This window comes from Hoplias malabaricus, chromosome 1 (genome assembly GCF_029633855.1).
Source record: "Hoplias malabaricus isolate fHopMal1 chromosome 1, fHopMal1.hap1, whole genome shotgun sequence".
Classification (NCBI taxonomy): domain Eukaryota; kingdom Metazoa; phylum Chordata; class Actinopteri; order Characiformes; family Erythrinidae; genus Hoplias; species Hoplias malabaricus.
The window spans coordinates 61900302-61916053 of NC_089800.1; the positions used below are offsets into that span (position 1 = coordinate 61900302).

General features: G+C 40.5%; 1 protein-coding gene across 4 annotated transcripts in view; it reads right to left on the reverse strand.

Moving 5' to 3' along the window:
* ralgapa2 (Ral GTPase activating protein catalytic subunit alpha 2) overlaps nt 1-15752 on the reverse strand; it is a 112982-nt gene that overhangs the window by 35958 nt on the left and 61272 nt on the right. For all 4 annotated transcript variants that reach the window (XM_066669965.1, XM_066669975.1, XM_066669958.1 and 1 more), the window contains 6 exons: nt 14021-14822; nt 13341-13412; nt 11896-12019; nt 11604-11759; nt 7957-8115; nt 6273-6400 (listed from right to left, as the gene is read on the reverse strand). In XM_066669965.1, the coding sequence (XP_066526062.1) occupies nt 6273-6400; nt 7957-8115; nt 11604-11759; nt 11896-12019; nt 13341-13412; nt 14021-14822 (1441 nt within the window). The remainder of the gene's footprint in view (nt 1-6272; nt 6401-7956; nt 8116-11603; nt 11760-11895; nt 12020-13340; nt 13413-14020; nt 14823-15752) is intronic.

The window sequence follows — 15752 nt, forward strand, 5'->3', positions numbered from 1 at the left end:
GTTAATAAACACGACTGGGGTTATACTTGGTTTAAAAAAAACATTTTATACAAAAAATTTGATTAAAGAAAAAAAAAAAGAAATAACCACAGCCGAGCATAATACTGGGAGGTTACATGGCAGCTGACATTTTTGTGACATTTCAGGTTAGAATTGGATATGTGTAGGATATGAGAGGATAAGCGAGAAGAGACGCGTTCTATTCAGGCCCGGCCTGGTGGGGCAGAGCATAGACGCCTGGCCGGGACTGGGGAGATTGAATGGTAATCAGTGCGGTACTGATAATGAATGATTGAAGGCTCTTTCTCACTATAGGAGCATTTCAATATCACAAGAGCCCTAGAGGCAGGATTCTTATCAGCACATGCCTCAGACAAAGGAATCCACAGAATGGGAAATGTGCTTAAACACAGGCCAGCCGTGAATGACCAGGCCGATTAGCAGGAGGAGAAATCAAAGACGCAACGGAGAGAGCAGACATGCACAAGCAAGCCCAGCGACTCTAGAGGTTTCTAAAGGAGCACTGGGGAGTAAGCATCATGTAGAGAATACCTCTGGTGCTTTGAGCATTTTCATACTGATGAGCAAGAAACAAGATACGACAAAAACAAAGCAACAGTGCCACAGTCCTTCACGCACCCCTCAAATGCATTCACACACACACAAACATCCTCTCATACATTCAGATGCTCCTACACTAAAATGCTGAAGCTTGCCAGGAGCTCGCTCATTATCACACCCCTTTAAACAGTGACAGACAAAGAAGGCGAGAGAGAGAAGAGAGAGACAAAACCCATACAAAACTAATCAATGAGAACACCTCCATTGTGTTCATGGGAGAAAGACAGCGAGAGCAACATCCATTTGGATAACCTGAGAGGGTTAACGGCTTTCTCCCAGTGTTAGCAGTCTGGTGAGGGAGGAGAAAGAAAGTTCATTAATTAAACAAGGCTTGGGCAGACAGATGGAACGGCTAGCTGGATGCTAATTACTCTGAGAAGACAAGCAGGTTTAACACTCCTCCACGCCTGCCCTGCTATCAATCACAATTAGCATGCCTCCTAAACGTTCACCTAACTACCTCAGCCAAAAACGGAGACAGACAGAGCAGCAAGTTCATGTTTGGCTGGGTGGTGTGATGTGCCCCCCCCCAAAAGCACCATGATGTTTCTCCTTAAGTCAGTATACAAGTTCATTTTTAATTCAATGATAGAGTAGTCTAATGATAACTGATAGGTAAATGATAACATAACACTGTGGCTTCTAAACCTTCCTACCAGGCTCCTACTGGTAGTAGGTAAATCTGCATTATCACCACAGAAACTGCTAATTTATGTCATGTGTCACTGTTTATTGCATAATTACAATCGGTGTTATCATCATCATCACCACCATCTCAGAAATCATCAACAAATCACTCCATTTTTCCCAAAGGTATGAATGATTTTTAATGATGAGGTTTAAGCAGGTAAACTGTCCTACTCTTTAATCACTTAATTTCTACAATGAGACATTACTGAAATAAATTCAGATTTTAAAAGAATGCTATTTGTTCTCTTATAAGTATTTACATATATCAGCACACAAACAGAAGCTAGTGTGAATTAACAGGCACATCCTTCATGCTTAAGAGGTGATTAAGTAACGTTTTCCCCGCTCTGCTCTGTGTCACTCCTGAGGGAGCAGTAATAATGGAGTTAGCTCAGGGTAACTCTACACCTCTCCACATTTACAGAATCCCCCCCTATACTGGGGGGATCCCACCCAGATCTGGCAACAGCTCACCCATTCACAATGCCGCCAGGACACAGACAGCTGTCAGGCATGAATGCTTAACGGAGTTCACTGTTTTTGAGGGAGGCGCTTAGTCAGGGTGGGGTTTAAAGACACAGCGCATAGACTTTACAAACTGCCTATGGATAAGAAATACAGTTTAACGCTGATTATATGATTGAGTATAATAATTAATATAGTATTCTGACTTATTACTAGTACGGACTGATATATTAATTTTGTGTAAACATCCTCTTCAGCTTCTTTTAAAGTGACTGAGGATGACCGAGTTGCTCCTTGATAATGGTAACTGAAAAGTGAAATGACTGACAAAAGAGAATATTATATAATTTATATGATTTTATCCAAAACGTTCTGCAGGTTCCAAAGAAGTGAAGACTGATTAAAGGGTGTAAAAGCACAAAGAGCAGAAAAAAATGGAGAACACACCACACGCATTCATATGCCTATTGTATCTGCCACCTGTTTATCGTCAGCTATTTCTCTGCTGTCAGTGCGTTGTTTACAAACTCTTTCTCTACCTGTGTTTAAGCTGGCGTTACCCACAAGAAAGAGTCGCCCCAGGGGGCCTGAGTGTGTGTGTTGCCTTTGTTCCAGGCATCATGAGCAGAAGGAGGGGTACAGACTGAGCAGTAATGCTATGAGTCATTCTGTGTGTGTGTGTGTGTGTGTGTGTGTGTGAGGGGGTGTGTGGGGGTGGGTGGCGGCGGCAGAGGAGTACTTGTGCATTTTATATGAAGCAGCAGCTATACGCCATATGCCATATGGGACTGACTTGACAGGCCCCTGCTCCTGAGGGTATGCCAGTGGGTGGTGAAGTAATACTGGATATCAACACAGCACAAATGCAATCTTTTATCTTTCAATTGGCAAAATGACAGGGCATTTATAATTGTGCTTAAGATATGATTCAGTATTTTACTAGTAGTAGTTTGTTGTGCTATGTAAATGTTTGTTACGGTATCAAATTATTCAATTCCCATTCTAAGCTGCCTATATGTTCCAATTAAGCAAAAAATGAATGTGAGTATTTATTCTCTTTGATGTCTTTAAAGAAAAAACCTGCCAAATCATATATGATAAATAAAAACTGGATAACATGTATTACACTAGTAGACTTCAGTTTAAAAAGTATATAAAAAGCTTTTAACTTAAAAAAGCAGCTGTCATTTTCATATAGAAACGGTCTAAAAAAATCTATGTTTTCTACATTCTCAATAAGATATACCCACTTTCCAGTGTTTGGTTGCACAGGGGGCAAAAGTAATTGAGTTGGTGCTGTACTTGTTTTTTGGGCACATGTGGAAAATAGTGAGATAGGAGGAGAAAAGGGGAAAAATGGGCATAAGTGGGGGCTGGGAAAAGGAGATCTGAACACATTTGATATTGTACGGAGCCCCTGGGAACAGCTGGTGAGTTGGGAGGAGCAGGGCAGTGGGCAGGCGGGATGGGGGGAGGCAAGGGGGAAAAGGGGAGAGAAGCCAGTGCGCTGGAGTGAAAATGGGATTAGAGTCAGCACACTATGATTGGGTGGGGGCACTGGACCCTCTCCTGATGGAGGCATGCATTAGATTTCAGGCTGACTGCAGGCCTTCTATCCAAGTGCAGGGGACTGAGCAGAGCGCAGACCAGAGGATCTCACAGATTACACATGGGGAATAAATATTTTAATATGTATTTAACCCCATATGCTAACACCTGTTCATTAGGGTGCTACATAGTACAGATAAGCATATGTAGTTACAAATGCTCTGAATTTCTGAGTATATAATATCTGCATGAATAATACAGTAAGTCAAATATAAATGTGAATATAACACACAAGATGGCATCAGCTAAACACAATGCATTACTATTTCTTCAGTACGTCAGTAAACCATTTTAAGAAGGAATCCTTGAAAGTAAATCACGTTGATATGGGAAATAGACAGATAATCTATGTACTAATTCTCTCCCTTGTAACTAGAGTAATAAAAAATATTTTGTAAACATCAAACAACAGGTACAAGGCAAGCGGAATAGAAACTTAACATGGAGCTGAAGAAAATGGATGCAGTGTGTGTGTGCAGTGATGGAGAAAACAAAAGTCAAAAGTGACTAAGAAAAGGTAGTGCCATTTGGCAGCAGCCCTCCTCCTTCTCCTCCTTCTCCTCCTCCTCCTCTTCCTCCTGATGAGGGCTAAAAGCTGGGACTCGCATGACTGGCGGCGGGCAGGAACAGATTATGGCTATTGATTGGTGCCTGGAGATGGATCTGACTGAAGAAGAGAGGAAGAGAGAAGGCGGAGCAGGGAGGGAGTGAGGGAGAGGGATAGAGGGGAGGAAGCATGCTAACTCCATCGATTCCGGTCAGCAGGGGAGGCAGTGAGGCAGACTGAAGGTCAGTGAATCTCTGTCTTACCTCTTAAATCCCAACCTCCCTACCCCAGGGCCTGTCATCAGAAACCCCCATGCAGAGTGGAGTCACCATAAACTAAACCTACCACTGCTAACACCCCCCCACCCCTGGCTACTGTCTTCCACTGAGTGACAGGAAAAGTGCCCTCAGAGAGATCCAGCACAGCACCAACATTCAAACAAACAAACAAACAAACATGATCCTCTGGGAGAAGTAAAAAAAAAATTATAATAAGAGATTTCTAACAATCAAGCGACATCTATTACACCACTAGTCTAACACTGTCTCCAATAGTTAAATGGTATTATGCCATGGGTCTGAAAGAATGGGTAGCTCTCAAGAATGTGTTACTGGGGTGGAAAAAAAAAATAGAAGAAAATGTGTGCAAAAACAATGTGCGCATGTCTGAGACAGGGAGTAGGTTTTTTTTTGTGGACTGATTAATCCAAATTTGTAATGTGAATTAATTAGCATGTAATAAGCCGAAAACCTTAACTGACTTTGAGAAAAGGCAACTACTTATCATCAAATCCAAAATAATGGTTTAACTTGTGGTAAATTGGGACCATTTCTACAGATCAATTTGTGAATGTGTGTACATACTGTAGCTAGAATGTATTTTCAATATTTCTACAGGATTTTGGATGATGTGTTTATATAAGACCTAAAAATTAACCTATACTTTCTAAAGGAACCTTTAGAGACTGTGCCTTTTGAAATATATCTCCCAGTAAACCTGCAGAACGCATTTTTAGCCTACCAGCCTTGGCCATTCCCGTATGAAAAAGGGCACTAGGCACAGCAGACTTCAAACTCACAGCAGCTGTTTTTTTTTTTCCCCTCAACAGAGCTGAATCAATAATAGATGACACATTATGTGTGATTTGAAAGGGCTGTGTAATACAGTGTCAGCAGGAGAGAGGCCTCTCTGTCCAAAGAGCTCCCTGCCAGGCTCTCTGGAATAACATCGCTCCTTCAGCCACGGCGACCTGAGAACAGCAACACTGCGGAAGGTAGGGTGGAAAGGCACACGCACGTGGGCTTGAGCAACACTGTTACCTGCGTAAACACAGAGGCCCGGGGCAGTGAGGGGCCGCGAAGAAGGGACCGCAGTGCACCTGGCCAAGCACTGGTGGCAATTTCTACACAGCCATTCCAATTAGAGATGAGTGATGGTGCAGAGGAGAGATGCAGGGCTGCTGGAGGCCTCTCCAGCTCCACAGTGCTGCCACACAGCAGCACCTGCTTTTATCAGCCTGTGCCCCAAGCACCACCACTGCCTTTGAAGACATATTCAACTAATTACCTTGGAGCACCGTCTCACAACAAGACAGCAGATTGCAGGGACCTAGGCCATTGAGAGATTGGAAAACTCTAGAAGAGATTTCATCTCTGCAAAAATACAGAGCCTTTCAGCTACACAGCCGTGGTTATTGTTCCGGACTGGGGAGGGGAAAAATGAAAAAGGGTAAGAAAGCCAAAGAAAACTAAACAAAAAAATAACAAAGAGCAGAAATTCTGAGAAGGGTAAAGGACACAGAAAGAAAAAGCGACAGAGTAAAAGAAAACAGGAGGAGACCAAATCCAAGTGGATGTGTGCATGTATGTGTGTGAATGAGGTACTATACAGCAGCTGTTCCTGTAACTAACTTAAGAGACAATGATGCGAGCCCATGAGTGTCACAGATTAATTATTCATTAGAACAGATGAAACCTTGTGCAAAGCTGTCAATATAGAAGATGTTAATGGCTTCTAAGATTAGTTTTCATGTGATACAAAAAATGGAAACTATGTTAATATTATTATATAAAGAAAACATTTAAATACAGTCCTGTTTATTTGCTAAGTGCTTAAAAAATGTATATAATAAGCATGTGAATCGCTCAAGTGTCCCCAAACTAAACAACAGACACATTCAGAAACATTAGGATCTACACATCAAGTTCTCTCTTACCAGAAAATGTGGTAATAAAAAAATGCAACTTAGGAATGCATAAGATGACTCTCTCCTTTCTCTGCCTCTTCAGGTCCTACTGTGGAGAGTGCCTCTCTGAAAGCTGTCAGTGTGTTCAAAGGATACAAGCTCTGGTAAAGGGTCAGCCGTGACTTCACTGCTCTGCTGGCATTAATGCATGTGGCCCGTACGAGACTGGGCAACAAAGACCCAGTGACTATCGCTCCATCAAACAGAGGTCCAAAGAAAGGAACCTGATAAAAAAACAAACAAAAAGATTGTCATTATAAACAATGTAAGGCCAACAAATGACAAAGATCCCAGGACAGAAACAGAGGCAATCTGATGGAGAGATCAATCCATATTTCTCTCTATGACACAAGCACACTCACATTTCACAGAAAATCAATAATTATGACAAGCCAAAATGATTCCAGTCAATATGGAATGCTTCACACTACATTCTCAAGGCTTACCTCATTGAACACATGACTAAGAGTTACTTGCGCTGTCAGTGATGCTGCCAAGTGAGATTGCACAAACACTGCTATAAATTATCTAAATACACTTAAATGAATTAAAGATTTTACTTTTTAGTTGAATTTGTAGAAGCAGTTTCTATGGTTTAATCTGATAACATGGAATGTTTGCAGAGATGCTATTATCAGGTATTTCCAGCAGCTTAGCTTTGGACACTCAGGCTGCTTTTGACCTGCCTGAAGTCCAAACAAGCAGCAGGTGTGTGCGCGCGCGTGTGTGTGTGTGAGCATGTGTGGAGCATGAGTGAATAGTGAAGATGAAAGCTAGTCTGGTCATGATGAGAGCAGCATGCCGACAGTGCAGTAATGGACTCTGGGGGAATGGAGGAGGTGCATTTATGGACTCTTCAGTTTAGAGCGAGGCATGCAGAAGAGGCAGGGAAAGAGAGAACATACAAAAGATACAAACCTTCTGTCTTGCAGATTTACATATAAATACTAAGAGATAATGACTATTTAAAATCTACTATTCTAAACGGGCCTGACACATAATACAGCCATAATGTAGCCTAAATTTACACGAGCCAAGACATGTGTCTCAACCTGCTTGCTACCATACCAAAAAAGAATGTTTAACATCATAATGATTTTATTGAGTATATGTATGCCAAAATATTCTGTTAATGTCCCAATCCCATTCAAATTTTTTCTTTAAACCGAGCTATATGGTGATTACTAAAGGAAAAAAGACAAAACCTGTACTAAGTAGCTTGCCAGTTTTCCACTGAGTGAGGAATTCAAAATATTATTCAACCTTTTACTTTACCAAGAGTACTGAAATACCCAAGAGAAACACATTTTAATGAGTTACTTTCCATAGAACTGAGTCTGGAACAACCATATGGCCCAGTGTGCAAATGTCTTTTGGTTATTGTCACATTTTTAAATCAAAAAGAGAGAGAGAAGCATACACTGACAGAGTTTTGAACACCACTTTTTGTACTGCACAAATGCAATGCATGAAGATCAAGAGAACATCAGGCCAGATTGTACAATAAGGTACACCAGCAATTAGATTTACATTTAAGATTATAAAATAAATAAATAGATCAAATTAAATTGGAATAAAGCATCCAATAGCAGAGGTCTTCGCACAATGTTAAAAGAACTGAAAATTGTAATGAACATCCTACTTCACTGGCAGGGAGAGCATATTGTATAGTATGCAATCAAAGGTGTTACCAAAACATAAATACTAAATATCGTAAATTAAAAGGTACAAAATCCCCAAACGTGCCTTTGTGGTATTTGTGAACTATATTTTTCCATACCTGTGGTTTCTTCATGATCTGAATAAAAAACATGTGGTTCTTCATGGGGTATATGATGATGAGTACATCTCCAAAGTCCGTAGGAATAATGCCCCTTCTGTAGTCACGTGTGTGCTCTGACCACACAATGTGCACTTCATCATTTCCCAGATGACGAAGCTAAAGGGAGATTTGGAGAGTTTATATAATAGGTTAAGAAAGCCTCAGTCTGAACAGTGTTAAATGACAGTATTAAGCAATGCATGCTAAAACGTATTAAGTTGTAGCTAAAAATACATTTTGAAACACCCTAAACAAAAGTTTCTCACTCATAACTACGCATATTATTAGTTTCATGACGCTTACTGAATAATTCATTGTAGTTAGTAATTGACTATTAAGCCAAGAACTGAAGGGGTTAACAGATTTCCATAAACCCAAGACTGAATGATGATTGCTCAAAAGCCAGATGTGAAGTTTTTTCAGGAGCACTTTGCTCTGCTTTAAAGAGCAGGCTAATAATTCCTTTTCCATTGGGCCTCGACAATCTGAAAACACTCTAATAAGACTTAATGATGAAAATTTGTTTGGAGGAGAGCAATAATTTTAGGTTTGCAAAACTTTTGCACATATATTTCAGGACGTAATGGTCCTTCGTCTTGTTACGGCGCTTTCAATTGTGGAGTCAAATGAGTTTGAGAAATTGGATTATTATGAGCCAATCATTCGATTAAATTGACTGCTTTGGCTGTCAAATTGCTTACATTTCCATTTCATATTAAACTAGGAAATACATTTCAAGGAAATGTGTTCCCCCTCCCCCAGGTCTGAGTTTTGAGGCAAGAAAAACAACAAACACAAGGCCCTCACCTGCTGATGTGAACATGTATACATTCGGCAATATTCCACACAATAATGCAATTTATTTATCTTTGTATTAAAAATATCTACTTTATTAACAGAGGTTAATATGTCCAGTGATAAGTATTAACTTGAAGTAAAATGTCAAATTTGGTAAAACTGATTAAAAATATTAGCCATTCACAGTATAAATTCTTAAGGAGAATTAATGAAAAAAGTCAAGATTAAACTGGTCATTTAATTGCTTTACAAAATTGGTGCTACTTCAACTGGAAATAACAACTGGAAGCAGGTAAGGCAGGATCCCCTCGAAGGGCTGTCAAACATCTGCCAATGTACTGACGCCTAATGAACCATTAACAAAACATGGCCTCTCCACCAAAAAATGCAATTACCACATTTCCCCATAAGCCCTTAATTATGCTAATGGACTCGAATTAAACAAATCCACAACAAGCTGATTGGGCCACTGCATGCTGATCTATTTCAGAGACAGCAGAAGAATCAATGGCATGTAAATAGGTCAGGGAAAAGAGAGGAAACAGACAACATGCTGTACACATTTTACACATGCCACCCGAACTGAAATGCACCAGGTGTTAAAGGCAACATTGTGGTAATGCATGATTCAAATGTTTGAGAGCAGAACGCTAGTAGAGAAAGATAGTTCTGTTAATATAAATGACTCCAGTATTATTAGCCTCATTTAACCCTCACCTAGCCTCGTCTAACAGGGAATTGCAAAAACACAAACACAGCGTGACATAGAGTGAAGGTAAACAAGTATTCAGGCATGTTTATTTTTGTTATTTAATGAATTTCTCCTGCGCATGTTTGCTTTAGATTATACATATATAATCTTTTGACTTTGCACATAAGATGTCAATGGAAAAATGCAATGAGTGTCAGGAGTCATAGTAAACCTGGAGTTTTTTTTGGCTACATATATGGGGTCACTGATTTCTCTTTAATTGTCATTGAAATTCAGTTTCTTGGGCAACTAGATATGATGATATTAAATCCCAGTATCATGACGCTCCAATCTCTGTATGTACAATGGTGTATGCAAATAAGAACAATTAAAAGAAAAAGTCTGAATAATGTGAACAAGAACACAAGCCTCGCTTTTAAACAAACTTTTGCTTTTGAGTACATACTCGTCTTGATATTTATAAGGACATTACTTGTGTGGACGTTTGAAGTTGATATGAACTGAAACTACATTAAACACATCACTGTATACACACAACAATACAATGTTTCACAAAACCTTCAGTCAAGCACGCCTACCGGACATGTGCAGAGTGTACAAGAGTCAGAGGGAGTGCGTATGTATGTGTGTGTCTACATGTCAAGCTGACCGGCTGCCTCCTGACACCAAGGCCTTGAATGGCCAAGCCCTTCAAATAACTGCATTACTAGCACAGCCAGCTGCTCTGCCCCCCAGCAACTCAATTGAATTCAGGAATTCCTCTCTTCTTCCTTTCTCCTTCCCTTCCCCATGGCTGAAAGTTGCATTTGTAAATTAGAGGGGTAACTTCCTGCCTGGCTATGGCTGATAAAGCAGCCCTTTCACCCCTCCCTGTACAGACGCCTGCCGCATGCTCTGCCCCTGGTTATCGCCAGAGAAGGAGCAAAGCAATTACAGGGCCCCTGGTCCAAATGAATCGAACACTGCTTGCGGCACACATCCTCCCACCGCAAGCTCACGCACACGCACCTCTACACTGCTGGGCCACACCTCCGGCACATGAGCTGGGATGGGGGGGCAGGAAAATCGATCATGGCTGAGATGGACTAATGCGAGCGCTAACGGTAAGCAGGTTCAGCGTGATCCTCCTGATGAATTTCCTCTCTGCAGGCGAGCGCATGATCAGATTGGGCTGCATTCGCAAAGCAGAAGTCCAGCGGCTCATTTTGCCAGTGTTAACGCGCTAACGCCTGTCGATCGCTACCCTGCCGGCACGGCCGGAATTCGATAGCGGGGCCCCGCTGGCATCCGGCAGGCCCCTGGCCCTGGCAGAGTGAGTTAATGGGCTGATCAGGGCCCAGGTCACAGCACACGGAGGAGTCAAGAGAGTCAGAACCATTATAGAGGCAGGACATGCCTACTGCTCTCTTCAGCTCTACAGTGTTTCAGCCAGAAGCAGCCAGACTGAGCCCAGTAATCAACAGCACAGGCATACAGGCACGTCGCATACATGTCCATCACATGCTTTGTCATACTGATCTACTATCAGCCCAGCATACCAGTCAAGACCAGTATGCCTAAAAAAAAAAAAAATAAAATGTTAGCCTCTAAAATGGGGCTAAAATGTAAACGTATCTTCCTCTGAAATGGAATAATTTTGTCTATGTATCGATGTAGATGTATGCAATGCTGGGACGTTTATTATTCAGTACATTAAAGCTGGAAATTTCCATATGCATAACAAATAAACAGATCCTCTTTCAAAATTTTGTCTGTGATGTTGTGAAACCCTCGCTAATAGGAACTTCAGGCTTTTGAACACCATAACAACAGCAATGGTAATGTTAAATGTTTACTCATGGTGTATTCAGGTATTGTTGTTGAGGATTTTACAAATGTCTAGTTTGTGTTGGATGTGTCTGGCCAATCAGCGCTCTGCAGGATTTACATGTCACCGTATAGTCCTTACTCTGCTCACTTGGAATCAGGTATCAGCACAGTAGAGTCAAGCAGAGCTGTGTAGTGTACCATGCAGTGGAAAAACAAGTATTGCACAGGACTACAACTTGACACTGACAATCATTTTTTAAAAACAATTTAATCTGATATACCGTACCTTTTTAGTGATAGAGTCATCAGAGTCAGAGGGCATACGAGTCGACACATGAAAGATGACTTCCACAACTGAGGTAGCGTAGTATGGAGCTGTATTTCCTGTGCTGCCATTTCTCTGCAAACCACCCATGAACCCACAGTGAGTAGCCAAGTCCACCTGAGAGTGAGACAGGGTGGGAAACAGAGGAAAGGAGGAGGATAAAGAGAGAGATAATACAAATTAAGGTCTAGAAATACTGCGTGTTGGTGCAGTGAATAGTGCAGTCGTGAAGAAGAAAATTCTGCCATTGTACCTCCCATCCAAGCCCAGAGACAAAGTCCTCATAAGCTTGGCTGCCCTCTGTATTTGACAAAATGGAGTATTTATCCTCCTGGCCTTCACCAATATAGAATAAGGCAATCTTGTGGGTCTCCCGACTGAAACACATTTGCATAGGTATTATTCCAGATTTAACACCAGCAAGAAAGTTTCAACAGAAATCTGTGTATACATTCAAACAAATTTCAAATGGATTTGGGATGCAAACTCAATGTGTGTGATACAATTCATGGGCGCTTATGTAAAGACAAATATTTGAATTTATTTACAGAAACATACTTTCCATTTTCCATTACACATACAACTAATGGCATTTTCTAGCAAAACACTAATTAGAAATCTTGAGCATGACATGACCTATTTGCAGTAATTGTTCAAGAATGTAAAATGTAATTTTCATAATATTATAAGGAATTCATATTTATTTAAAACAACAGAAACATGCTGTTTTATAAAAAGTGAAAAATGATGAATGTGGGCCTTTATTGTATTAATCAGTGGAATTAATACTGACAGTGGAAATATACTGAGAAATAAACAATTAAGATGAAATATGTCATGAATTAAGGAGATTTTAAATTCAAAAGAAATTAATTTATCTATATATATATATATATATATATATATATATATATATATATATATAAACTGCTGTATAGTAATTGAGAGTAGTATAATTTATAACAGTGTGCAACAAAAAAATAATTATTCTAACAAAAGCTAAAAACAATAATACATCATCTTTAATGCTCCATATCTGTGCATTACCCAGTCTCCATTACTTTGATGATAATCTTTGAGCAATGTTGCTACGGAAGCACCATGCCCTTGCACTGTGATGTTTGGCATGCTCAGACAGTGGTTGCTACGAGAAGGGCAGGTATGTACGCAGGGGAAAACTGTGGGCCGATCCTGGGGGTATTCTTTAATAAGCCCTTGTAATTAGCCACTCTGAGTGCCTATTGATCGCTGTGGGCTGAGGAGTGCCGAGCTGTGTTCTGCCAGAGATGGGCAGGATTAGGCTAAAGGCGGGGGGGTTGAAAGAGAGGAGTAGCTGAGAGTGGTCTTAAGACATGTCTCACTAATAGTGCTCTTAAAGGATTTAGCCTGCTCTCTGCAGTCACACTGGGCATTGCATTAGGTGATTTTGTTCCCTAAATGCACACTATAATTATGGTTTTTGAGTGATCTGCATGGTGCTATATTATACCACAGAAGTTACTGCTTGTACCAGAAGATTAATGTGATAGTTTCAATTCAATATCTCTATACAGAGTTGCCCATTTTTTCATAAAATTCTACAGGAATATGTAATTAGTCTGATTTCACAGTGAGTTGCTAATTAGGGATAAAAGCACACATGCTATTAGAAACCCACTGCAGCACTTAAAGGGAAGCATGAGGGCATTTGGAACTTACCACTGCCTTGAATCCAAATTCTTGAGTTCTCTCAATAGCTTGGAGTTCTTCTTAAGGAGATGAAAGCTTTTTCTGCAGCACAATTAACAAAAGATTGTCAAGCAGGGACCATATTGCATTAACTCATTGATTTATATAATCCTGAAGTTCTCCCAAGGCCACTGATGATTCTGTGAATGATGATAATACCACAAAGTACAAATGTACTAAAACTACTAAAGACAATGGCTTGGACAGATGTTGGTTATCTATAGCGACAAGGCCAAGCCATTCATCAATCGCTAACAACACAAGGTACAAGAGACACTCCCCTGGTTGCATTCATTTTAAAGTTCCAACAGCGAAATCTTAATTTAGGAAGAGAGCGTTTAATAACATTGGTCCGACTTGGAATGTTTTAAATGGCACTTCTAAACTAGAACACTTTGACTTTTTGAGATTTTTGTGTCATTATTTTGCATACTGACTTAGCCTCCTAATCTTTTTGTCCGCTACCTGTTCAGCTATAGATGACCTGTAAAAGAGATTCAGAGTACGACTACACTGCTTAAACAAAGAAACAAATACAAATCAAAGAATCCCTCAATGAAACGGCAAATATAATTTTCCCTCATATTCTTATTTTGATATTCTTAGAATATCATTTACTGAACGATTCGGAACATATGTCACACTCATACCTGCGATCCCATGAATTCATGCCCAGTTCATTCAGTAGCAGTCGGCAGAAGTAGAAGGGTGCTTTAGGCTCTTGTTGAGAGGGCTGTGTCTGATTGGCTGCTTTGACACTGGGGTCTTCATTCCGTCTCCAGGCCACTTCTACTTCCTCCTGCTTTGCCTGTCTGAAAATGGCCTCCATGATGGCCTTTTCTGTTTCCTGGTTCATACCCATGGGTGGTGGTGCTGGCTGAGTGAGTTTCTGCTGGGGCTGTGGCAGGCACTCTGGGCTACTAATGCCCAGGTCCTCCAACAGCTGGTCAAGTGCATCGATGCTATCCTCCACCTCCACCACAGAGGAGCATCTGCTGGTGTGAGATGAGTTTGGCTTGGAGGCATTGGAGGAATGGTTAGTATGATGGTGGAAAGCATCTTCTCCACCACTGCTACAATGCAGGCCCGTTCCATCTAAAGTCTTGTAAAGAACACTACAATCCCACGAATACTTCCCAGAAATGTCCCGCACAATAACACGGACCTCAGAAGCGTGTTCTTTAGGGTTAGTGAGAGAACTGTCTGAGGGGATCTGCAGATAAGACACCAGGGTGCTGTCATTAAAGACAAAAAGTTGTAGATTGGGACTCTTGAAGACTTCAGAGGAAAGTTCTGATGATTCCACATAAGGATTATCGTGGTTTTCATTCACCAGGCTGTGCAGAAGAGCAGGGCCACCGCTAAGAGGATGGTGACCCAAGTGGTTCACAAGATGCATCATTATCATCCTAGCAGTCAGAGGAATTAACTCCATGTTCCTTCGCTTCTTCTCTGTAACAAAAAGACATGTGTTTACACAAGTTTCCCAGAAAATAATTCAGTCAAAACTTGGCTGAATTAATATTCCATCAACTCATCTTATTAAGTTCTTGTTCAGGCCTCAGAATCACAATAATATATTTTAATACTAATTACAAATGGAGTCCGTTTTTCATCCAGTTTTTTTGAGCATCTTATAATCAAAGAGAAATGATTCATTCAGTTTCCACAATGAAGTGGGGGGGAAATGGCTCAAAGAGCTGCTTTAATGAGCATCACACCTTTCACAGTGAGCCAATAGGACACAGCAGTACTCGCAGCTATGTAAATGCTAAGGACAGCTGAAAAGGAGAAGTCTACTGTTGTGATTAGCACATATTAAGATCATGAAAAGGAAATGCTCGCATGGTGACAGTGCCATCAATACCGTCATCTCCATCAAAGTAGAAAAAGCTCTTTGGGAAAACTACTGTGCTGCATTAGGGATGCTGAGGTCTTTGAAGTGAATTAATCAATAATGAGGTACAGGAGTATTGCTCTTAAGTTGCTTTTTGGAAGAGGTTTGTTTTGTGCACAGACTTATACAAAAAGGTAGAGGCATAGATTTTAGCACTGCAAAAGCCAGTGTTTTTTTCCTTTTCTCTACAGATATACAGCCAAAAAAAAAAAATCACAACATGGCTACAGAAAAATAAGAAAACCTCTCAAAAGAACCACTACGATGAATCACTGAGTCCCGAAGGGGGGAAATGTCAAAAAAACTAACCTAATGGATGCAGCAAGGTCAAATAAGGAGAAAAAATTAATTTATCAAATAATTGGCATAAATGGGTTCTCTGGGTGGATGAGGGGGACTAATGCACAACTCTTTAAATGTTTCATTTTTGATTGTGCTACATTTTGTCTAATGTTTTTGAAAAGAGCTCCACATTCACAGAGCAT